Genomic DNA, 22,510 nt, shown 5'->3' with positions numbered 1-22,510 from the left:
AAGCATTTAATTCTAAGATGTAATATTTGATAGTCGAACCTTCGTGGAAGCAGTTATTTATAAGATTTATCTACTTTTATCTAAACAGTAAAATCAAGTAAAAATATTGTAGACGGTTTTCTAGATCTCCTAAAATTGTCTTATAGGTAGGTCTGTTCTTGTATAACCTTTAAAAACTAAAGATACCTATAATCAAACCGATGTAATGGTTATTCAGTTTATGAATTTTAACAAGTTTAATGACTCATGGAGATTGTTCACACCTCCTCTTAAGTCAAATTTTCGAATCCTGGTGGAAACAATTTAGAAAGATTTTAGAAACAATGACCAACCACATTTTTATTATTCAAACACACATGATGGTCACATTCACTTCATAGAAAAATCGAACTCTACGGACTCACCAAACAACCGCGAAATATCTTGACAGTCACAGTTCCGGTGAAAGAGACTGTCTGTGAATAACGCCTTTTTTAAGCCATTTTACACAAGGGCAACAAATACTATATGACATCTTTCAACAAAAAAAAAAATACTATATGACAGAAAACATGGAATAGAACTCGTCATAACTATTGGAGAAACAACACTAACCACCAAGAATTACCATACCTTTTTTACCTATAAATTATGTGAGAAAATTTTGGGGCAAGTCAAACTCAACAAGACTCAAAAAAAAAGGCCAACCTCTCAAGAGTCAATGGGTCAAACTGACGTCAAACTTGTGATGTTTGGAGATGAGGTCATCATTCAAGTGTCATGAAGGTTGCATCATGGTAAATGAGGAAACTCTCCTTTATACATTCTATAAGGAAACTACAATTCAATTTTAAAGAACCAACAAAAAAAGACTATTCGTCGCTTTATAGCTTGCCTTATGTAAAACAAAGAAATTCGCGATGGAAGAAAATTTAATGAAACTACAATTCAATTGACCGAAGCACCAAATGGTTGTAATTAACATGATTTTTTTGTTCATCATCTTACGAAGTTCATATTCTTAACTTTCATTTGCACCATATGATTAAGAACACAAGGGACAAACTCCCCAAGAATGATTAAGATTTAATATAACATTATCTTAAGAAGCCACTAATGACACAAAAGAAACGGCTAAGAACTTCAAGGGCAGTCCTGAGTCAGTGATACGATACCGATGGCCCAGGAAATACATATTTCGATGAAACAGATCCATATGTTTGATCAGCATTCCGACCCAGATGTTGTGTTCGGTTAGGATCCGAGAAACCTGTTGAAGCATAAGTGGAATATAGTGTTTCCTTTTCATCACGCTCTCTCTTTAGTTGATGATCTGGTGTGCCTCTGTTTAGGTAAGGAGGTAGCTGGCTTTTTCCCATTAATGGAGAATACAGCTCTGACGAGGTTGCTGGTAACAAGGAATATGAATCCGATGATGCAGAGCCATATCGATATGTATAACTAGGGTCATTCGAATAAAGCTCTAAAGCAGCAGACCTACTAGGGACTGGAACAGGAAGGGTTGACACAGGTAGTTCTCTCCCAAGGCCATAAGTCCGATAATCTTTCTCACTCAAAAAAAGTGGATCGGAAGAGTGTTCTTCTATCTGTCTAGGTAAATTATCCCTGTGAATGGAAGTGGGATGAGTATGAAGCTGTTCCCCACGATTATCAATTTTGTATGAATCGGAAGAGTGAATTCCTACCGGGGATACAGTGGCATGTTGTGCTCTTCCAAGACCATAAGTTCTATAGTCCTTTTCACTAAGAAAGAGTGGATCGGAAGATGAGGTTTCATTTCTGACAGAAGTAATCTCTCTGTGCCTCGAAAACCTTTCCCTTTCTTGATCAGGCGCATAATACCTCTGTTCTTTTCCAGGAGTTTCGGAGGTTTCTCTAACAGGTAAAATAGGAAGGAGAGGGGGATGAACAAGCAGTGCTGCTGGTGCAGCTTGAATAAACGAACAAACATTTGTTTCCTGCTGTGGAACTGGTTTAAAAAGATCTTCTAGCTTCTTTACCTGTGAGAGCAAATTGAATCAGACACTTTTCACAGATTCGTAGAAGTAGTTTTAGAGCTCACCTGCTGAAAAGTCAGTTCAGTGTCAAATCTCCGATTCTTCTCACTGTACCCCTTTATTACCTTCTTAAACACATCTTCATGTAAGGGATAACAATCCTGGTGAACCTTGAATTGCACCTACAAAATGTCTGATGTCAATAATACATAGATATTGTTTCTCCTGCAAATATGTAAAGGGAAGTGGGCAAAACATATGGGAACCTGAACAGGGAAAGCCCCGTCAAATGCATTCGGCTTGAGCTTCATGCCACCAGAAGAAGATGCCGTGTAGATTCCATACAAAAGCTTGAGATCAAAATCATAGAGGAAGAGCTTTAGACCAGGTCTGATGCTCATAACAATTTCTTTCTTCTTCATTGGAACTCCCATGACTCTATACCGAAAACAATCTGGTTTCGTTTTCCCATTGCACATCATTATCAAGCCTCCAAGTTTTTCCTTCCTGTGATCCCTCTGCTTATTTCTATCGTTTCCTTTGGCCATGCTCTTCCCTTTGTTCCTTTCTTGTGAGTTTGACTTCTTTCCGTCATTCCTTTGATTATTAGTGTGTGTTTCTCTGTCAGCATCCTGTTTGTTTTTGTTTTCATGATCGGATATCGTTTCAACCACTGGACCAATCTCGGTTCCTGTAGTCATTGCAGATTTCTGATTCAGAAATTTCTTCTTTTTGAGTCTTTCCTGTGGCTTTGGTTTCTTATCATCAATTCCTATATTACTGGTACTTGTTTCATTGTCGGTCTTCTGTCCTTTTCTCTTGTCATCCTCAGGTTCGTCTAGAACCTGTTGAAAAAACTTGGCTTCTCTTGCTAATGTCACTTTCGAATTTGAAGATCTTTTCGTAATTTTAGATCTAGGTTTCAATGAGTTTGGAGCCTTAGCTCCTGCTTCCGATGATTTTGAGGAGGCTTCCACCACTCTGGTAGCTTCCTTCTTCATCTTCCCTGCAAATTTTTGACCTATACAGATCCAATCAATCTTCCACAACAAGCCAGGTCCTGCAGTTATCAACGTATTTGCATCTTTAGTATGACAGCTTTTACTAGGAAGAATAAAATAAACGATTAGTTTCTTGGAAGTGTTTCATACGACAGTGGAAAACTAACCACCTTCCTATTTCCTAATAAATGACTGCATAACCGCTGGTTTACCTTAGAGTGCAATAAAACTGGGTTTTACAGACAAATTTTCAGACTTTCATTTTAGTTGAGATGCCCAAATCAGGACTCTCGGGCTCAAAACATACCCAATAACCCTTCTATTGACGATCCACAGTGAAACCAACTAACCTAGAAATCCAGAATCACAGAGTCGTGATCACTAGGCAAAGCATATCATTTAAGTTCTAGAGTCTATTAGCTTCATGTCTTCTTGGTTTTTCTTGAAAGAATTTCACAGTATTTGCCTATTTCGGATGTTATATTAGCGAACAAAGCTGCTTCAACCATACCCATTCAGTTCCACAGTCAAGTGTCATATGGGATGAGTCCATATCAATGTTTCCTGGAACGCAGATCACTCTTTTATGTCATACAGGTACGGGAGCACAACATGCTACCATGTGAGTATCCAATACATTGTGGGTATACCTATTCGGCACGCTATTTTCAGTTGCTATTAAAAATCAGGAGCATTGACTCGAGAATGCACCAAATTTGCAGCATTGAATCGAGAATGCACCCAAAAACGATATTAAAAATCAAGTACACAATAAGCAAAAGGGGAGAGTATTGGACAACGTTGGACATATCAATCAGGACATTAGGGCCAAAAAAAAGAAAAAAGTGTCAAACAGTGTAAATGACAAGCTCCGTCAACTAAGACTGAATCAAAAATCCTATATAGGACCATCAGGCAGCTCATCCAATACCAAGGAAAACCACCAATGTCAATGTGAAATAGTCTTAACCATTAACAATGACTACCCAATACTCAGAAATGAAAAAAATCTTCTTGCCAATAAAACCTTAAAGATATACTTTCAAATTCACGTATCGCCACGAAATTTTCGTATGCAAAAAGGATTTCAGATTCTAATAACTGAAATAATGAACTTAAACCAATACTTTTCTCTCTCATATTTTCTCACAAGACATTCGATATTCTCAATGGTCGCTATACTAGATGAACATATATCGAAGTGATTATCAATGTCCCTTCTAATACTCCTCACACTATTACTGTTTTACTCTGATGATTTCAAAAATAATTTCTAACAGCAAAAAAACAACCCTATTCCAATTTCCCCCAAACAGGTATAATAAATTTCTAATCTTGCTCAGTTCCCCGTGTTGTAATCAGATAAAATCACATGAGAAGAAATGATATCCGACATAAACACAATAAAGTTCATCAAACAGTTACCAATTACTCAATATTAAAGTTTAATTTGAAACCCTAGAAACTAATATTTGAATTATAAGGGAAATCATGTTAGGATTTAAAACAGAAACAACAAAAAGTAAGTATATTAACTAGTAAATTTATAGTGTCAATCCGTGTTTATCAAGATCGTACCCGAATTCTATCAGTGAATAATTTACGAGAGAAGAAATTCTAGTTTGAAGACACGAAGAAGAAGCTGAGATTCTAGTTAGGATAAATGAGAGAAACCCCAATAAGGGATTTGCTATGTTTTTTATACTGTATGACAAAATAGTCCTTAGTTCTTGAAGTATTTCCAAAACATACCTTGAAAATCAATAGAAGAGACTACGAAAGTAAACCCACCCCCAGAGCCGAACATGAACCTAACTGTCCATGGAGAGTGAAAGATCGATCAAGAGAGAGAGAGAGAGGGAGTTGCCTAGCGACCGCCGATTTCGTGTAGATCTGAAGTAGATTTTGACTTGTAATCCCTTCTAACATTACTCACGAAGAATTACTCCTATACATGAGTAAACATATGAAAGTGGGACCACAAAAATGTCCAGGGGCCACGCTAGCATTGTCACATTACATAGTCAAGAATTTGTTACATAAATTTATGAGTCTAACCTTGAGTAAAACTCTAGGAAAGATGACAGAAGTTCTTACATTTGGTAAAAGTTTGACTTTGTCAGGTATAGCCTAGTCCAGTGTAATGGTATAAACCGTTGAGTGACCGTACTCTGCCAAATCGATATTCCAGCAAAATCTTGACCGAAGCATGTAGACAGGTAGGATTTAGAGAGAAAATGTGAGACATCAACGACTTAAAGAGGGGAAAACACAAACTTTAGCTAGATACACGTCTATTGTAATTTAATACTTAATAATTCGTAATTAATTCACATTCCCAAAAGTTGGATAACAAATGCAACTTATGAGACTTTTCCTTTTCATGTATTGGATGGTTGCAGTCTTGCAGAGAAGAGAGAGGGTTGCAGAGAAGTGAGAGAGATAAAGAGGGATACTTGAGTATAGTTATTTTACAGATATCTTAGTCGTTAATGTGATTTTTATAAAACTCCCAATAAAAATGGACGAATGATTCCTTCCACAATCAGTTTTATTGAGATAGACGAAAAGACATAGATAATACATCACTGGTAAAAATAAATATAACATCATCCAGACAAATTTGAAGTTATCGAATTTCCAAGTACACGGTCACATTGTCATTGATGATTTATTATCGAAGTACAGAGAGAAAACGATTGTTCTAATTGTTTCAATAAAGCAGCTTCCTTACTCAAGTAGCATTTTGTGTATTCTAAATTTCAGTGACCCAATTCTTCCTTCTGCTTAAGTATTTTAACAAAACCCAACTTTAGTTGAACAATCTCACCCTAACCTTTCTCCCTTGAAATCTCTTCTGAGATGAAAATTTAATGTCCTGATAAAAATAAACAAAAAGAAGTTTAAATTAACAGTTCATAGCGTAATTATTTAGCTCCTACGATAATATATAGATGGAAAGTTTACCTGCATCAAATGAACTTAAGGGTTCTCTTTAACCTTCTCCTCTTGATTTCGCCAAGGATTTAAAGCATCTCTTACAGCTTGAGCTTCTGGGGAACTTTCCCAAGCTCGCTTCTCTGATTCTAAAACAGTCACTTTTTCATCTACATAAACAAGAAATATTAGCGATCAGGTATAAGATTACCAAATCACCAACCAAGACGTCAAAGATCAATTTAAAGTTGAGCAACGGATTTGTTACCGATATAAGGAAAATAAACTCAAACACCAACTTGCACCATTGCATGGACATAACGGCTAAACAAGACCAAATTAGTCATAAATAAGCGGCAAAAGAATAAAGGTTCTTGATGATTGTGAAACAATAAGAGGCTTCTAATACTCATAAAAGAGCCATCCAAATAAGTTTTTGAATATTGGTATAAACAATGAACAGAAACAATCATGTCGGCACGACAGGCAGACGCATGTCGAGCTGTGTCGACACGCCTCTTAAATGGACTGTGTCGGCTGTTCACGTGCCGACATGGACCGTTGGGCACCACTGCTATATGGTATAAAGAAGTTAAAAATAAATTTCAAATACCGTTTAAGTAAAGTGCCTAGAGGATAAAGTCCTAAATATAACACAGGTCTCGATCCTCAAGAAATAAAAATCTAACTTAACAACTATAGGTGAAGAGCCATGGTAGCAAGGTGCTTTCTGCCATCATCCCATTTGTCTGAATCTTTTGCTAGAAAACAGATATCATTCCAAAAGCAGAAAAGAATCCAAACGCCGGACAAAAGAAGAAAAGGAGGGTTCTCACACAGAAACCAGTTTTTATCATGAAGAGCTCCATTGAAGCTCCAATTGTGGCACCTACAACTGCTATCTTCAAGTACCAATCTAGAAACTTCATCTCCACCTAAGAATGAATAAAAGCAAAAATAATTAAGAATGAACTATAGTATGGCCAAAATTGAAAACCTCATGCTATCATCTCCATCATGGAATCTGGAAATCAAAGGGCATCGTCTAGTAACCTAAAACACTATCAAGCATCGATATAGTTAGGTTTTTTCAGTACCTACATTTGCATCTTATATTGTTATTCTAGCTTTTCATTCTTCCTCCAACAAACAAAAAAAACTACAAATACCGAAACTTTGCTTCTTTCTCCCCCAAAAAGTCACAATTTTATCAAATAGAAATTAAAACCTAAAATCGAAATCTATCGGACTTCATGCAACAAAATAGAACCCTAGTAAACAAGCTTAATATAACGTAAAAATCTTCTTCCAGTGTGCACTTGGCTTGACGATTTTACGTAGGGCTATAAAGAGTAGTATAGTGGATTGAAAATAATCATATACATTACTATATATATATATATATATATATATATATAACAACTGTAATTTTTTATTAAAAGATATGTTTTGTCTAAATTATAATTTAATCTATATGTATATATTGGATATTATTATTGGTCAAGATATTATTACACCAAAATCTAACAAGGGAACATCGGGTTAGAACACTTTAATTGCTATTAGATAAAAAAATGTCGGGTACTTTTTCTAATAACAAAATACAAATTTGAATCAAATCTCAACTGTAAAGCCCAAAGCCTTAGTAGATCCATATCGTCGGATTCTTGACACACGCTCCAGAGCCAGCAACAGCTCTCTACACTTGATAAGCTTAATCGTGCATATAATCCAAACTCTAGATGCCCTCCCAAGTGATTTCGTATACAATTTCCTATAGTGGCCGACGAGGCATCCTTGATTCTGATCCTCCACACATACTATTTTGTATTGTTTGGAAGTGGATGCAAGGGCAGAGCCAGAATTTGATTTTATACATGACTTGCCTATAATTTCTATTAAGAAAACTTGTACCTATGATAAAATATATACTCCGAAAAACTAACATATAAAGGAAATTTATTACCAAAATTATTAATTAGGTTTATCATGAACATTAGGGTTTAGGAGTAGTGTGAGCAAAATCAAACAATTAAAATCAATCACCAAAATAATCAAAATGAGTAACACAAACAATCACACAAACAGATGGACAATCAAAATCAGTAACCTAAAGGCCCTAAAAACAATCAAAATTGAAATATTAGGAACTCTAGAAAGAATCAAAAATTACTTACCTGGATAGTAGTAGATACAAAGAAGGAAGCCTTTCCCGTTCTCTACTTCTGTCAGTCTGTTTTAAACCTAATCCCTCTTCTTCTTTTTTTTCTTTATATGAGGACTGCTAAAAAAAAAAAAAAAAAAAAACTAATGGAATTACTAAATTACCCCTATTAGTTTATAAAATTACAAAATGTAACCCGCTCTGTTTTTCTGTTGGTTCATCATTCTATTGGTTGGTTGGTTGTATTGTTTGTGTAAAATGAGATCTCTTTGTCTATGATGATATCTCCTTCTCCTTCTCCTTCTTCATCATTTTCCTCTCTTCTTGACGACGACGACAGATTTATATCTCTCTCCCCACCTTAGAAAGAGGGAGAAGAAGGGAAGAAAATGCAACCTGAACCAGTCTCTAATGGCGTCTCCACAGAGGTAATTTTGCATCTTCCTTTGTCTTGTTCTATATTTTTTGGGGGGGTTCAATTTGAGAAAGAACCCAAATTAGTGAAAGAATTACAAAATGTTGTTGTGTGGGTATTCATGATCTAGACCTCAAAACTTGACATTTAATGGCATTATTAACTACATTACTGTGAAATGCTAGAGCACCCATTTGACATTATTAACTACATTAATGTTATGAATTTGATTTCTTCTATTGTAGCTATGGAACTGTGATTACCAAAAAAACACGTTACGAGATTGTTATTCATGGTAATCGCATTTCTTTCATGCGTGTCGATTGTCGTCGCTGTATAATAATATCATAAGCTAGTTGTCATAGGATCTAAGATATTTACTGGTTTAAGTTATGGTTGAGCCTTGCCATTCTTGTATCTAGTTCTTAAGCTAGAACAACTTCTAGGAACGTGCTTTAATTATCTATCACCGAGAAGCCTCAAATGTTTGTTCTAGACTAGTTGAGTTTCGGTAATTTTGTGATCTAAATAATATTTAAATAAGAAGTAGGCAACAAGTTTATGCTATACGATTTCACTATCAAATTAAACCGTAGTTCAAGCTCCCCCCTTTATGTCAAGAAGTCTTAGAAACTGAAAAATTCTGCAATAGTAAGTCCACATTTTTGTGATATACAGGCTGGTCAAGTAATGGAGTCCGATAATGATGAAGGTGTGCCTGCAGAACCCATAGGAACACAATTAGATCTGGCAATCGATATACCATCCAACACAGTCGGTTTTGATAATCTGGGACGCATCTTGCGAGGGTTAAGCTTCAAGAACACGGCAGTTGTCTCTAATGGGGAAGGAAGCTCCCTCCTGCATGAAGACTCCAAGGAGCCTCTTCGGAGCCCGGTATTGGATCGTATTATTTCTTCATTCCATTGCAAAAGATCCTCGTCGGTTCCTGTTATTCCCATATCAAATTTGTTACCTCCGGCATCGACACCTTCAAAAGAAAGCATTGGTGGCGAGAAAGAATCTTCATCTGTAAGTTTTATCTGGTATTTTTCTTGGTTTCTGAACACTATTGTAATCCTTCTTCTTTTTTTCTTCTTTGTTACTTCTTGTCCTACCTTTATCGTCTTAGCTCTTATCATGATTATTACTTTTTGGATATATCTTTTTTTTTTACAAGAAACTTTTTCTTGATGAGATTCTAGGATTGATTAAATTTAGCATTGCTCTATCTAGCAGAGTCCGGCAATTAAGGTCTCGAGGTCCTTGTCTGTACCAGTTGGAAATGTTGTAATTGTGCGATGTTTATCCTTCACCAATCGCAAGGAACCTGTGCAAACAGATATAACTGATGGTACCTATATCTTCTCTATCGTTGTAGTTTTTTGCTTCTTCAATCTCGTGTACTTCTAGTTGGATATGTGTAGCATGAATTAACTTGTTTAGTCACTGGTCTAAATTTACAACCTTACTCTTTTGCGCTCTCGTTTTTAGCTATGACATTTTTAAAATGCCCATTTTTTATATTGAAGTTAAACAAAGCATATTAACTACGACCAAGTTAATTCACAAGTTGACTTGTTAAATAATAGCTTTACAGCCATGCAAGTTAACTCCAATCATATTTTCTTCGAACTGATTTGGTTTGGCCATTTCTAAGTCAGATCATACAAGTCCTGTTGTTCTTGAAGATGATGACCAAGAGATTCCCGAAGAGGAAGCAGTTTGCAGGATCTGTTTAGTTGGGTTGTGTGAAGGAGGAAAGACGTTCAAGATGGAGTGCAGTTGCAAGGGTGACCTTAAGCTTACACATGAAGAATGCGTGGTAAAGTGGTTCACAATCAAAGGAAATAGGAATTGTGATGTTTGTGGGAAAGAGGTCTGCAATTTACCTGTTGCTGTGCTTCGAGTTCACGCTTCTAGGCAAAGGGTCAGACGTGGAGGGCCCAGACATGGCCCAAGTCCACAACCAATGGGGTAACAACTAATTTTTAAATAATCCGCAAAGGCAATTTTTTCATAACATTGGTGTCAATTCAACTCAAAGTATCAAACTTGATGCTTGTCAAGCAATTCAAAGCTTAGCCAAGTTCATTACATTCATCATGTAGTCATTGTTAATCTTGGTTAAGCAAACTTCCTAAATTAGATTAAGAATGGGCATTCCAAGTCCGTCTGGAGCACGAGTCTACGACCTTCAACCCGTAACTTCAAACAGACAGACTTGCTGTTAACATATCAATGGTATCTGAATCTGCTTCTTTTTTCGTTTCCTGTTTCTTTTTACTAAACTATGGACATTGTTGTTGTAGGGCTTGGTATGACTTGGTGGTGCTCACATTGATAAGCTCGATAAGTTATTTCTTCATCCTGGAGCAACTACTGGTACGATATGAAATATAATCTCTTTGTTCGGGGACCAGAATGTCTATAGTTGCCTTTCTTCAGCGACATTTATTGCAGGAAGAAAGAAAGTCTTAAATTTAAGTCATTGCAGTAGTTTTCACTTTCATTATCTCAAAGTAATCAAGTTAGAGCCTCTATGTATACGGACCTTTAAAAAGTTCCGAATGCGTTGAGCAAAAGAATGAGCGAGACGTTAAACTTGTATCTTGCAGTAAATAGAAATGTCAGGTAGTCTAATATCCACATAGGGCAGAGCTACCCTTGGAACCATGGCAGGTCATTGAGTGAAGTACCCTTGAAGGGCGATATGTATTGCCTACAGTCGACAGTCCGAAATTGCCGAAGAAGACCCGACCTAGATTACAAGCTAGCATCTTATACACACAGGCTAGGACTTCTGGGTGGGCTTGGTGCAGGGACTTGTCACATGTGAATCCTGAGTGGTCTATGATTGGCCCGTGCAAGAAAAACCTTTTATAATGTGGAGTTGCAGCGAGCGGGCCTTAGTGATGCCTAAAATCAAGGACAAACTTATAAAATATGTTTACGTTGCAGCGTAACCTCTTGTTTTTGCGCCAGATACACCCCGTCGTTTTTTTACAAGATATTAATTCTGGTGCTTAAGAGCCATCTTTTCTTCTTCACAGATTACTGACCTGAAATCTCAAGCCCTAATAATTGCAGCACCATTTTCTTTCAGCTTGGGACTTTTGGGATCAATGTTTGCCATCATCGTAGGTAATGTTGAAAACAATGTTGACATCAAAATTGCAACTAGTCTGAATGTATGTGTCGATCTACTTGTGAATTGTGATTTTGCTTATTGTACATGCAGCAATGAAGGAGTATATATGGACATATGCAGCTCTTGAATTTAGTTTGGTTGCCATAAATCTTCATATCTGCTATGCTCAAGTGAGTACTTCAATTACTAGTATAAATAAACCCTAACTAAGAGCATATTAAGAACTTCTAAAGTCATCATCATGGTGGAGAGCACTCAGATAATTGTGTCGTATACCCAGATACTCAGGATCACACAACTGAGAACAATGTATGTTTCTTAGTACATCTTATATGTACTTGCACAAAATAATGTTAGGTCGTAGGACCATAAAATACGACTCTAGGTTAAGTAACAGTCGTCTTTTGTGTATAATGTAACAATGGTTCATCCTAAAGTAAAAAAAATAAAATAATTGTTAGTAGAAAACATGGGATCTAGTACGAAAGTGTCTTCGTTTTGCCCTTGTTCTACTCACGTAATCCAACTATTTGTACCGGTTTGTAACGCTGATACGGTGATACCTATACCTAGAGGGAGACATTTACGACACAAGATAGCGAAGTCATTACATTCTCTTGTGACACAAGATACATATACGTAGTGACGTTCAGCCCCAAGTAGTGTTGTTTTTTAAGTATATTTCTTCTAGGCATTAAGGGCATCCATTTTTAAAGTTTGGTTTGAGAATCCAACGGATCCGGCCATCCTTTCTAGCTGTTAGCTTATTTGGGTTAGTGAAGGTTTGTATATAACTTGAGGTGTTATTTCTCTTGGCAGCTCCATCTGCGTGCAGTTTATGCAGTTCTCTTATCAGCAATTTTAGGTTTTGGGATTTCAATAAGCCTCAACTCGTTATGCCTATATACATGTGCTCGAAGACCTCCTCCGAGACGGATCAACTCTAATTCAGTCTGATAAACAAGACATGACATTTCACGTTCGTTTTGCAACAGATAAAATCATGCAGCTAGAACCGGACATGGAGAAATGGGAAGATGAAGAGATAATGTAAATTTGATTGTTCTGATTTCCGAATCTGTGTATGTGTAAACATATACCTTAGCAATGAAAAACCAATATTGGTTAGTGATATATATATTTAATGTATTTTACTTATATATATTCAGAAAGAAATAAGCAACTAAAGAGAAAATAGAACGTAATCATCGAAAAGCTGGTAAAACTGAACCGATGCAAAAAAATAAAATGAACTTTGTATGTTTGATAGTAATCCAACACAAAAGAGATGTATATTCGTATTTCACAGACAATGTTTTAGTCTTCACCAATAGTTTAGTAGGTAATGGTAGCTCGAAGAGTATTTGATCGATAATGTGGTATGAGAATATGAAGTTGAGGAATTGGTAAGCCAATGAAAAGCTCCATTGAAAAACAATGGTTGGTGTAAATCCCTCGAATAGAATAAGGAATATCGGATTGGATGTTTCGCCATGAATTTGATCCAAAAATGTATATAGACTTGCACTATGTAACAACGGACAAATATGATTTCGTGTTCTCACCCCTGCTTCTGGATCAGAGTTGAGACGCTTCAGAGAGAGAGAGTTATATTGAAACTTATGGGAATACTTAAGAGAGAAAGAAGACAGAATGAGAAACACTAGACAAAAATTAGAAATAGAGGGGGCATTCCGAGAATTGAACTCGGGACCTCTCGCACCCTAAGCGAGAATCATACCACTAGACCAAATGCCCTTCTTGTTCCCTATTCTTCCGATAAGCCTTTTTTTCTTGTGAATGTGGCATGTTTTGGCAATCCAATTATGGTGGCGCCATGTCCGGCTGTTTGGGCAGTTTGGTGGCGGTGGTGGTGGCAACAGTTTAGATGCGTTGGTTGGGTAGGTTGTGGTTGCCTGGCAGTCTTGAAAGTGGTGTGGTGCTGCCATCCCAGTGACAATAGAATCATCACAATTACTACGCGATCATGAAAGTGGTGGGTGGTGGTGGTGGTGGTGCTGTCGTGCCAGTGACAATGGAATCATCATATCATAAATAAATGAAACACTTGTTACATGGCTGCGGGTTGGAACCAAGCTGGTAGTACTGGCTGGTAGTGGTGATGGCACCAAGCTGCATTGGGTGTTACATGGTTGTGGTAGTGGTGGTGCTAAACACTTGGCGGTAAGCTCTTCTCTAAGAAAAAAAAAGTTGGGTGGACATAGAATAACACTTGAAAACGTGGGCGCTACAACTAAATCAATTACACTACAAAAATCACACCCTAACTCTTTCTTCCTTCCTGAATTAAAACTTTGAGCTCTTCCACCCAATGATGGTGTAGCAAGCCTCGTCGTCGTCGTGAGGAAAGCTCAAATGTTGTACCCTAGCCACATAAAATGAGGCAATAATATAGATCATGCAATGTTAGAGAGAGAGAGAGAGAGAGCTGAAAAGTTCATGTAAGGTGCTGTTTGTTTTTTTATTTGTGTCTGAATCTGAATTGGCTGAACTTGAATTGGCTGAACTGAATTCGCTGAATCTGAATTTGCCGAATTATTTTAGAAGTTAGATGTTTGTTTTTTAAGTCTGAATTATTGGGTCTGAATTAGAATTTTGACATTTATGCCCTCCTTTCTTCTTTTTAACCCAAAACCCTAATTTACCAATCTCTTTATCCTTCTCATATTTCAGCCAAAAAAAATCCAAACCCTAATATCTTTCTCTACTTTCCAGCTCTCCCTCTTTCTTCCTCCATTATCCAAAAAAACCCAAAACCCTAATAACTGGTAGGGGCCTCTCTCTCTCTCTCTCTCTCTCTCTCTCTCTCTCTCTCTCTCTCTCTCTCTCTCTCTATCTCTCTTTCTCTCTTTCTCTCCCTCTTCACGCACCTCTCAGATGTGGTGGCCGTGGGTGATGGTGGTCGCCGTGATTGGATGTGGTGGTGACATTTCGGTTTGTGGTGGTGGCGCATTGGTTGTGGTGGCGGTTTGGCCTGTTGTGGTGGTGGCTAGTTCGTGGTGGTGGTAGTGATGGTTGTGTGGTGGTGGTGGTAGTGATGGTTGTGTGGTGGTGGTGGTAGTGATGGTTGTGTGGTGGTGGTGGTTTGTGGTGGTTCTCTGGTGGTTAGTGGTGTTGGTTCGGTGGTGGTGGTTGTTGGTGGTGGTGGTGGTGGTTAGTGGTGGTTAGCAGTTCTGTGGTGTTGGTGGTTCTCTGGTGGTGGTTTTGTGATGGTTAGTGGTGTTGGTTCTGTTGTGGTGGAGGTGGTGGTGGTTAGTGGTGCTGGTTCTGTTGTGGTGGTGGTGGTGGTGGTGGTGGTGGTGGTGGTGGTGTTGGTGGTGGAAGTTTTTTAATTCAAGGGGTTATTAGTGTAAATTAACACAAATTCAGATTTTGGCATTGGTTTCAGACTTATTTTGAAGTCTGAAAAATGTGGGTCTTTTTTCAGTCAATTCAGACATTTAGTTGATTCAGCTGACATTTCAGATTTTTACAAATAAGAAAAACAAACATCTGAAATCTGAATTGATACCAATTCAGATTTCAGATCTGAAAAAAAACAAAAAACAAACAGCACCTAAAGCTAAAGAAGCATAACTTTGAGGGATAGTTTTTCAAGTTCGGGAGAAAACGGAGTCTTTTTCTTCTTACATGTACAACTGCACTGAAAGTACTCTATAAATCACAGCAGAAGTACTACATCTGCTGAAACAAAACTTAGAATTTAACATATCCTTAATACAGTTTTTCTTCCCCCAAAATGACCTACATTTTACCTACTTCAATGACCAAAAAAAAAAACATAATCATAAGATATTAATACCACTTTACCTGGCCAGGAAAGCGGGTGAAATTGTTAGAGACCCATGATAACTAACTGCCACCCAGAGCTGAATATACTGAGCAGAGATGATCAAAATCAACAAAACGGGATTTTCCATACTTCGCCATCTGCAATGAACCAACCTACAGATTCTTATCGAGTTTTACTCATGACCAGGCAGATTCATACAGACATACTTTGTGTGCTTCTTCAGGTCTTTGGTCTTCACTTAGAATTAAAAAAATCCACAGGCAATGCTTTCGGATCTAGCTCCAAACATCCTTGAAGTCTTCCATTTCCTTCCTCTGTCAGACGGAATGCAGGAACTTGGTGAGAGAATCTAAGCAATTCGACCCTTGGTATGTCAATAATAGAGCCCTGCCCTGCTTCACTTTCACTTCGGAAAACTGTTTCATAACCAGATACTTGTTGTAATACAGAAACTTGAATTGTCGAAACTTTCTCCTGTAGGACTTCAACGATCTCGTACTCACATTTATTCAGATCTGAACATGACCATTCGGAATTGAAGTTCTTATATAATGCCCATACCTCTCCTTTCCTTGGGTAGATCTCGAACTTGTTTTTTTTACAAGTTGTTACCCCTCTTGACTGATGAGAGAAAGCAGCAGTGTCGTTAAACTCGTTATTATCACCACTAGCGAAAGTCCCAGAGCAAATAGGCATACCCTTGTCAAGCCACTGAATAGCATTCTTTGGTAGACTACTGGATTCAAGCCACCTGATATTCAATTTGAAATCAGGAGTTAACTCAACCCTCTTTATCTGAGCGTAGAACTTGGGCAAGGCATCCAAATCGCAATATAAAGCCCATATCTGACCAGACTGAAACTTATCATGAGATTTGTCGCCCTCAAAATTGTAAAACACAGTCTCCGGCAGTTCATGGGGGTCCATATTTTCGGATGAAGAGGCAGTCTCACGCGCACCACTATCTTTCGCATCTGAGACACCACAACTTTTCACCTGATCTGAACCACCAGACTCTTTCTCACGCGCACCACTATCTTTCGCATCTGAGACACCACAACTTTTCACCTGATCTGAACCACCAGACTCTTTCTCCCTAGTGCCAGAAATGTCTTCAGTTTTCTGCTCCCTATTGCACCCATTTGAGAAAGGAGACTGATTTCCACTTTTTGAATCTGTGGCAACATCTCCCCTTTTTGCATTCACATCTACAGAATCAGGCATTTCTTCCATATTAGCAGGCAAGGAAGCAGGATCAAGTTCATAATACCCTTTTGGGACATCTTCACGTTCTGTACCATTCGTTCTAAATGAAGGAACCCTGTGCGCAAATCTGAGCATTTCCTTTGGTGGTATCTGAAAGGAAACATTCTGATCTTGTGCAGTTGGCTTAAAAAGACTAACAAAACCTTTTATCTTAACCAAATACGCAACGCATATCCCTGCTTCGTTGTTATAATCTGACAGCACTTCCACAAACTCATACTCGTACTTTCTATGATTATCTGGACGAGAGCTCCATTTAATATTCCAGTTTTTAAATAGAGCCCAAGTTTCACCTTTTCGAGGATATATCCCGTAAGAACCTCTAGAGGTGCCTTTTTCCCACTCAACTCTATGAGAGAACATACCAATATTTTCAGTTTCTTCCGTCTTCTCATGTCTGTACTTACAACATGCAACGGGTAATTTTGCATTGATCCAAGTAACCTCTTCTTGCTCATAAGAAAAAGGTTCTAACCAAGTGATTCGAACCCTGAAACCATGTGGGAACACTTTTCTGATTATTGCATAAAATCTAGGCATGCCATCTAAATCATCATAAACAGCCCACATTTGATCTACTGCAAAGCACTCTTCCTTCTTATCCCGATCAAAGTCGTAGAAATCTGGATCTGGGACTTCAACGACATCTGGTTCAGATTCATTGGCAGATTCAGTTCCCTTATCGTCATCCGAACTAACAGCTTGTTTTCCGTTTTTCTTACATTCCTCAGTTTTTTCATTTCCATTGGGAAGACCTTCTTGAAGAGATGCACTCACTTTCTGTTTCTCCACCTTGTCTTCCTTGAAATCAGAAGAGCTATATAACGGCTTATCATTTCTACTAAAGTCTGCTCCTGTAGATGGTTCACACCTTTCTCTTGTAGCATCGGGTGCTATATTCTGCTTTGTCCTTTTTGAGGAACCTCCAATGTTTTCGTCGTCACTTGCACCTTCATTATAACGAACCTGCTGCTTCTGCCGAGACGATCTTCGAGGATTATCTCCACTGGTGAATCCTGTAACATGGTCAATATCATTTTCAATGTCAGTGCTACTTTCAGTGTCACAACTCTCACTTGACTCCTCTCCTGACTTCCTTCCCCGCTTCCTGTTTGTGTTTTTAGAAGGTTTAGGTTCCACGGGTATCTCCTTTCCTTCCTTTCCATCTTCCTTCCGAACATTGACTTCTTCTTTTACTTTCATCTTAGAATCCCCACCGACGCTTGAAGTACCTCCTGTCTTTGGTTGTGACACTTTTTCCATATTGACATGGCTTCCCTGAGATCCCGTATTAAAAGAAAAATTCCTAACCGTACTTTCTGGCCCTATCTTTTGACCATCTCGACTGGGACCCTCTTTATTTTGCACAAAAGGTGGATTGGTAGCCCCCTGCGGCATTCCACGAGCATCCAAATCGTAAGCAACAAATGTCTTCAAACAATTTTGACAGCGCAGAGCTCTATTCACAATGTTTCTGTAATATTGGTACCTTATACTACAATAAGGACACGAAGTCCAGAACGTCTGTTGGTTGGAGACCCCCGGTTGAGCTTGCTGCTGTTGTTTTTGCTGATGAGGATTCATGGTTGTGAATTGCGCAGTACCAGCACTGACATGATTTTTAGGTACTCCAGGTTGTTTGCCAGCGTGAGAGTTCCTACTTGCTGGTGGCTGAGACTGCTTGGGTAAAGCAGTTTTCTGGGTGGTTTGAGTACGTTTCATGTCATGTAATCTCCGCTTTGTGGGATCAGAAAGAAGCCTTTGTGCTTCCCCAATAAGTTTGAAGGCAGCTTCTGCCCCAGGAAACTTGTTCTTGTCAGGATGGAGTAGGAGAGCAAGCTTTCTGTACTGTTTCTTAATGGTAGTCTCATCCGCAGTCTGCTGAATTTGAAGGACTCCATACCAGTCCGTCTCGGTCCCCGCTACCTTGTGCTCAGCAGAACAATGGACATCACACACTGCTTGCATTTGGGAGATGTTTTCAAGACTTGGATAGAGTTGTTGAGCTTTAATGACAATTCTTCTGGCTGCCATAAAATCCTTGGTTTCCATCTTCTTTTCTGCAAGTTCCTTGGCTCTTATTGCCTCTTCTCTGTTGCACTCCATTGTGTATGCAGAAGCTGAATAAAACCAAAACTTATTTTCACATAGGTAGTGTGTCAGATGATGCAAATCTTCTGCATGTCTGGTTGAATAAGGCCCATTGCCTTCTTAAAAAGCTTTGTGTGACACAATGACTTCAGACTCCAATGGTACGCCCACACTAAGCAGCAGATAAGTACAGATTTTCTGCACCAATAAAGAAAAGAAACTCAGTATCCAATTTAATTGCATCAGGAAGAGACGCTATACAAACAGAAATACGGATGCCTGTTTAACGATTGGGAGTTCAGTGTACAAGTGACTAGATTTTTACCTGAGAACTTAAGTCCCTGAATGTTAATGGTCTTAACACAGTTGAGGGAACAAACGCCGCTCACGGCCTATGTCCTCACATATAGCTTGTTAATGTAGCAAAAATAACCACAGACAGCAACCAAGTGGGTAGAAGGAGCTTCGAATTAAGTACCGAACTTCTGCTCAGAAAAATCGAAATAAATTTGATTTTATTTAACTTCAAGAATATTACAAAACAAGATAAAGGATTAGAAGTACTAGAGATCTACAATAATGTAGACCCAAAAAGACACTAAGGCAAACTCCACGGCCATGAGATAACTCACACTGTTTTGACTGACGCATTTGAGAAAGTAAAACACCCTATAGGACACATGATGCATACATTGTTTTCCTTATACCAGGGGAAAAAGTGGAGAGTAGCTAATTTAGTTTTCTCAAATGCCATGTTACCAGTTACCACCCTTACGGATTGCCTTATTTAGATCCTTCCAAACTTCCAATTACCAACATGGCATTGGGAATCATGTGCAAAAAATAGTTTTCTCCCCTTCTTAAAAATGCTCATCTTTTTCCAAGCAAAATAGAGAAAATTAACATCAATAGGGATGATCCAAACAAAATATTGCCTTGTTTAGTAATAAATTTTATCAAACAAAAATGAAACCGAGAAAAATGATCTGCAAAGCACGTTTAACAAACACAGCAAAAATCCAATAAGCAAAGCAACCCATACGATATAACTATCAATGTGATTGCAGAGTAGATTTTACCCAAGAAAATAGTTGCTTTCACTTTGATGGTGGAAGCAGCTACGGAAGAAACCACAGCCCTAGATTGCAGAATCTGCGAAATCCCAAAATTTTTACAAGTCCGAAGAAACTAGTGAAATAGTACAGTTTATAGAAAAGCAACTATAGAGATTGTAAGAAAAATTAATTTATTGTATTCCAGTAAATGAGTATCGTGAACTATCCACTTCAAAACGATAATACATTAAAATGACAACAAAACAAATACATAAGTTACTAAGATAGATATATTCTCTAGCATTTGTCATTAGAGCACCCCAGGTAACAACTTCCTTCTTTAACTTCCTCTCCTCTAAAATATAGTCTACTAATTATATTTATAGATATTAACTAAAGTCTAAAACATGTAATCAATTTCAATACCAGTAGGCTCCTCATTGATACCCAACCGTCAAACACGATATAGATATTTAACATATGATCGTAGTTTGTAAACTGCGATGTAGTTGACTGGCAGCACGAAGCGCTGCACCCATACTATATTATTAAAACTAAGGGTTATAGCGACACATGGCCATCTAATATGCATTATATCATATATATGACAAATTAACGAATGGAATCATAGATAAAGATATACTACTGTGTGTGTGTGTGTGAGTGAGTGAGTCTGTACAAGAAAAACTTGTCTGAGTGACCAAGAACTAAATCTCTTACACCACTCAAGAAGGCGCTAAATCCGAAAGGTGGGTGTTTGAACACAACATGGAGTCCTTTCAACAAAGTGGTGTCAAAGGGTGGTTGCCTAAACGTTGCTCAGCCAGTTAACTGCATTACGCGTGCACACTATCTAGATCATGGTCTAATCTAACCTTCGGCGCGCACACTCTACCTTTTCTGTTTATTGCCATCTCTATAAATTTACACGTACATAGTTTTTTCTATTCATCAAGGCAAGTTATGTCAACTTCTGCTTGCGCACTCCAGCTAATATGTGTCACAGTCTACCCCAATAATATCTGTGTTTTTTGTTGGAATCATGTGTTATATGATAGTGCAGAAAAAACCTACCCAAGCACTTCTGTAGGGAACTTCACATCGACTTCCCTGACCTCTTATCTTACATCTTACTAACTACATGCCACACAATGCAATGTATTGAGTATCATGTTCTATTTACAAGATCTATACGATAACAGTTTGTCACCATATTTAATCACAATAAACAGAAGAGAGGAACACAAAACTGAGCATGCGAATCTCTATAAATATGTGACCAAACATTGTCAAGAAATAGTTGCAGTTTTAACTGAGGGTGAAAGAGAACCCAATATAAAATTTAAAAAAGAGCCAAAAACCTAGCTTACAATCCTAGTTGGGCCAAGTTGGTGTGTATCTACTCCGAAAACTCATAGGTCACAAGTTAAGTTCATAATGGAAGTGGAATCTGCCATTATCAACTTATTGACTTGTCTTAAAGGGATATAAATAAAGTAAATGCAAGAATGGGCTCTCATGCCCCTAGGATCGCCTTAAGGGTCTTTATATGACCTTAAGGGCCCAAGATGTCTTCGATGATGGTAGTTATAGGGCTTATCCAATTCATGTATTTATTCATGCCATATTGATGTAATGACTTTTCGAGTCCATGTAAAAAAAACAATCTGCAACACTAAATCTTGTTGTATTTCTGGAATATACAAAAATAAGCAACAAAGTAGATGAATTGCATGAACAGATTATAAAAACATAACAATATTTTGATGGAACACCAGATACAAACTTTCATCATGACACGGAATCGGAACTTTTAGAAACCAAATACATATAAAGCTGAATTAAATCTTCCACTAAAAGACCTTCATTTTCACAAATATATAATCTCCTAAATTAATTAGTAACCCACAAACGAAAATCAAAAGCAGAACAAAACCCTAGACCTAAACAGATCAAAACCCCCAAGTCAAAAGCAACAGTAGTAGCAAGTCATTAATATAAAGTTACAAATAGATTCACCCATGCAAGTCAAATAAAATCAAACAGACCAGAAGAAAAAAAAAATCAACCTAACTACTAAAAAGCCCTTTATACAAAAGTAAACCCTAAAATGAAACGAAAAGGTTGAAAAATAAGCGGGAATGTAATTGAAACAATAAGAGAAACTCTTGCAATTTAAAACCCTAAAGTGAGATTAAAAAAAAACCCTAAAAAATTACGACATTGTGACGAACAATAATAGGAAGCAGTTATTGAAGAAAACGAAGTTAGGGCAAAAATAACTTACTAGTTTACTTGTTGAAGAGAGAGAAAGTGTTGTGTCTCTCTCTCTGAGCGAATGATTGGGTAGAGAGAGAGAGAGAGAGAGAGAGAGGCAGCGGGAAGAAAAAGAAGGAAGGGAGGAAGGGGGGGGAAATTAAAAGGAGAAAGAGTCCTCGAGATTCTTCATCTTCTTCTTTCCAACCCTTCTACTCTTCATTTCTATAGGAAGCCCCTAGAAATATTGAAAATTTGTAGGTACGGGCAGTCAACGTGATAAATTATTGCCTTTCATGAGTTAGGGTGTGTTTGATTGGCAGTGAGATTAACTTATTTCCTAAGAATTTCATGAGAAAACTT

The 22,510-nt window shown here is 37.8% G+C and overlaps 4 protein-coding genes and 1 non-coding gene across 8 annotated transcripts; 1 reads left to right on the top strand and 4 right to left on the bottom strand.

Moving 5' to 3' along the window:
- Positions 1-910: 910 nt before the first annotated feature.
- LOC147569999 (uncharacterized) lies at positions 911-4,686 on the bottom strand. The gene is made up of 4 exons (XM_086656573.1): positions 4,577-4,686; positions 2,264-3,057; positions 2,063-2,179; positions 911-2,000 (listed from the first exon to the last, which is right to left on the bottom strand). The coding sequence occupies exons 2-4, from the start codon at positions 2,996-2,998 to the stop codon at positions 1,140-1,142; spliced, it is 1,713 nt and encodes a 570-aa protein (XP_086512699.1). The 5' UTR covers positions 2,999-3,057; positions 4,577-4,686; the 3' UTR covers positions 911-1,139.
- Positions 4,687-5,531: 845 nt separating this feature from the next.
- LOC147569998 (DNA mismatch repair protein) lies at positions 5,532-8,154 on the bottom strand. The gene is made up of 4 exons (XM_086656571.1): positions 8,113-8,154; positions 6,774-6,870; positions 5,966-6,105; positions 5,532-5,876 (listed from the first exon to the last, which is right to left on the bottom strand). The coding sequence occupies exons 2-3, from the start codon at positions 6,862-6,864 to the stop codon at positions 5,981-5,983; spliced, it is 216 nt and encodes a 71-aa protein (XP_086512697.1). The 5' UTR covers positions 6,865-6,870; positions 8,113-8,154; the 3' UTR covers positions 5,532-5,876; positions 5,966-5,980.
- Positions 8,155-8,326: 172 nt separating this feature from the next.
- LOC147569997 (RING/U-box superfamily protein) lies at positions 8,327-12,823 on the top strand. Its single transcript, XM_086656570.1, has 8 exons — positions 8,327-8,527; positions 9,193-9,546; positions 9,754-9,868; positions 10,179-10,491; positions 10,827-10,899; positions 11,568-11,658; positions 11,756-11,835; positions 12,485-12,823. The coding sequence occupies exons 1-8, from the start codon at positions 8,489-8,491 to the stop codon at positions 12,620-12,622; spliced, it is 1,203 nt and encodes a 400-aa protein (XP_086512696.1). The 5' UTR covers positions 8,327-8,488; the 3' UTR covers positions 12,623-12,823.
- A 528-nt stretch (positions 12,824-13,351) lies between these two features.
- Positions 13,352-13,423, bottom strand: TRNAP-AGG (transfer RNA proline (anticodon AGG)). Its single transcript has one exon. It is a non-coding gene; the product is annotated as a tRNA-Pro (tRNA).
- Positions 13,424-15,243: 1,820 nt separating this feature from the next.
- Positions 15,244-22,371, bottom strand: LOC147569995 (uncharacterized). Of its 4 annotated transcripts, none has more exons than XM_086656563.1 (5): positions 21,940-22,371; positions 19,916-20,056; positions 19,162-19,321; positions 16,548-19,034; positions 15,244-16,475 (listed from the first exon to the last, which is right to left on the bottom strand). In XM_086656563.1, exons 4-5 carry the CDS (start codon positions 18,849-18,851, stop codon positions 15,714-15,716), a joined length of 3,066 nt encoding a protein of 1,021 aa, XP_086512689.1. In that variant the 5' UTR covers positions 18,852-19,034; positions 19,162-19,321; positions 19,916-20,056; positions 21,940-22,371; the 3' UTR covers positions 15,244-15,713. The 4 variants fall into 4 exon arrangements, with proteins under 4 accessions (XP_086512689.1, XP_086512686.1, XP_086512687.1 ...); XM_086656560.1 differs by having other exon boundaries at positions 19,916-19,988; positions 22,179-22,371; XM_086656561.1 differs by having other exon boundaries at positions 19,162-19,318; positions 19,916-19,988; positions 22,179-22,371.
- Between the last annotated feature and the right edge of the window lie 139 nt (positions 22,372-22,510).

The sequence above is a fragment of the Eschscholzia californica genome, unplaced genomic scaffold (genome assembly GCF_041429995.1).
Source record: "Eschscholzia californica isolate CP2 unplaced genomic scaffold, dmEscCali1.0.p SCAF_1, whole genome shotgun sequence".
In the NCBI taxonomy this organism is placed as follows: domain Eukaryota; kingdom Viridiplantae; phylum Streptophyta; class Magnoliopsida; order Ranunculales; family Papaveraceae; genus Eschscholzia; species Eschscholzia californica.
Note: the sequence above shows the minus strand (reverse complement) of the source record. Positions and strands in the feature narration are given on the sequence as shown.

Excerpts from the sequence above, each read along its gene's own strand:
- LOC147569999 (XM_086656573.1), bottom strand. The coding sequence starts at position 2,998 with ATGAAGAAGGAAGCTACCAGAGTGGTGGAAGCCTCCTCAAAATCATCG. Across the intron at positions 2,180-2,263 it reads ACGGGGCTTTCCCTGTTCAG|GTGCAATTCAAGGTTCACCA; the intron begins GTTCCCATATGT and ends GACATTTTGTAG. Across the intron at positions 2,001-2,062 it reads CTGAACTGACTTTTCAGCAG|GTAAAGAAGCTAGAAGATCT; the intron begins GTGAGCTCTAAA and ends TTGCTCTCACAG.
- LOC147569998 (XM_086656571.1), bottom strand. The coding sequence starts at position 6,864 with ATGAAGTTTCTAGATTGGTACTTGAAGATAGCAGTTGTAGGTGCCACA. Across the intron at positions 6,106-6,773 it reads CATGATAAAAACTGGTTTCT|ATGAAAAAGTGACTGTTTTA; the intron begins GTGTGAGAACCC and ends TTGTTTATGTAG.
- LOC147569997 (XM_086656570.1), top strand. The coding sequence starts at position 8,489 with ATGCAACCTGAACCAGTCTCTAATGGCGTCTCCACAGAG. Across the intron at positions 9,547-9,753 it reads GCGAGAAAGAATCTTCATCT|AGTCCGGCAATTAAGGTCTC; the intron begins GTAAGTTTTATC and ends TCTATCTAGCAG. Across the intron at positions 10,900-11,567 it reads TCATCCTGGAGCAACTACTG|ATTACTGACCTGAAATCTCA; the intron begins GTACGATATGAA and ends TCTTCTTCACAG.
- LOC147569995 (XM_086656563.1), bottom strand. The coding sequence starts at position 18,851 with ATGGAGTGCAACAGAGAAGAGGCAATAAGAGCCAAGGAACTTGCAGAA. Across the intron at positions 16,476-16,547 it reads AGTCTGGTGGTTCAGATCAG|GTGAAAAGTTGTGGTGTCTC; the intron begins GTGAAAAGTTGT and ends GGTTCAGATCAG.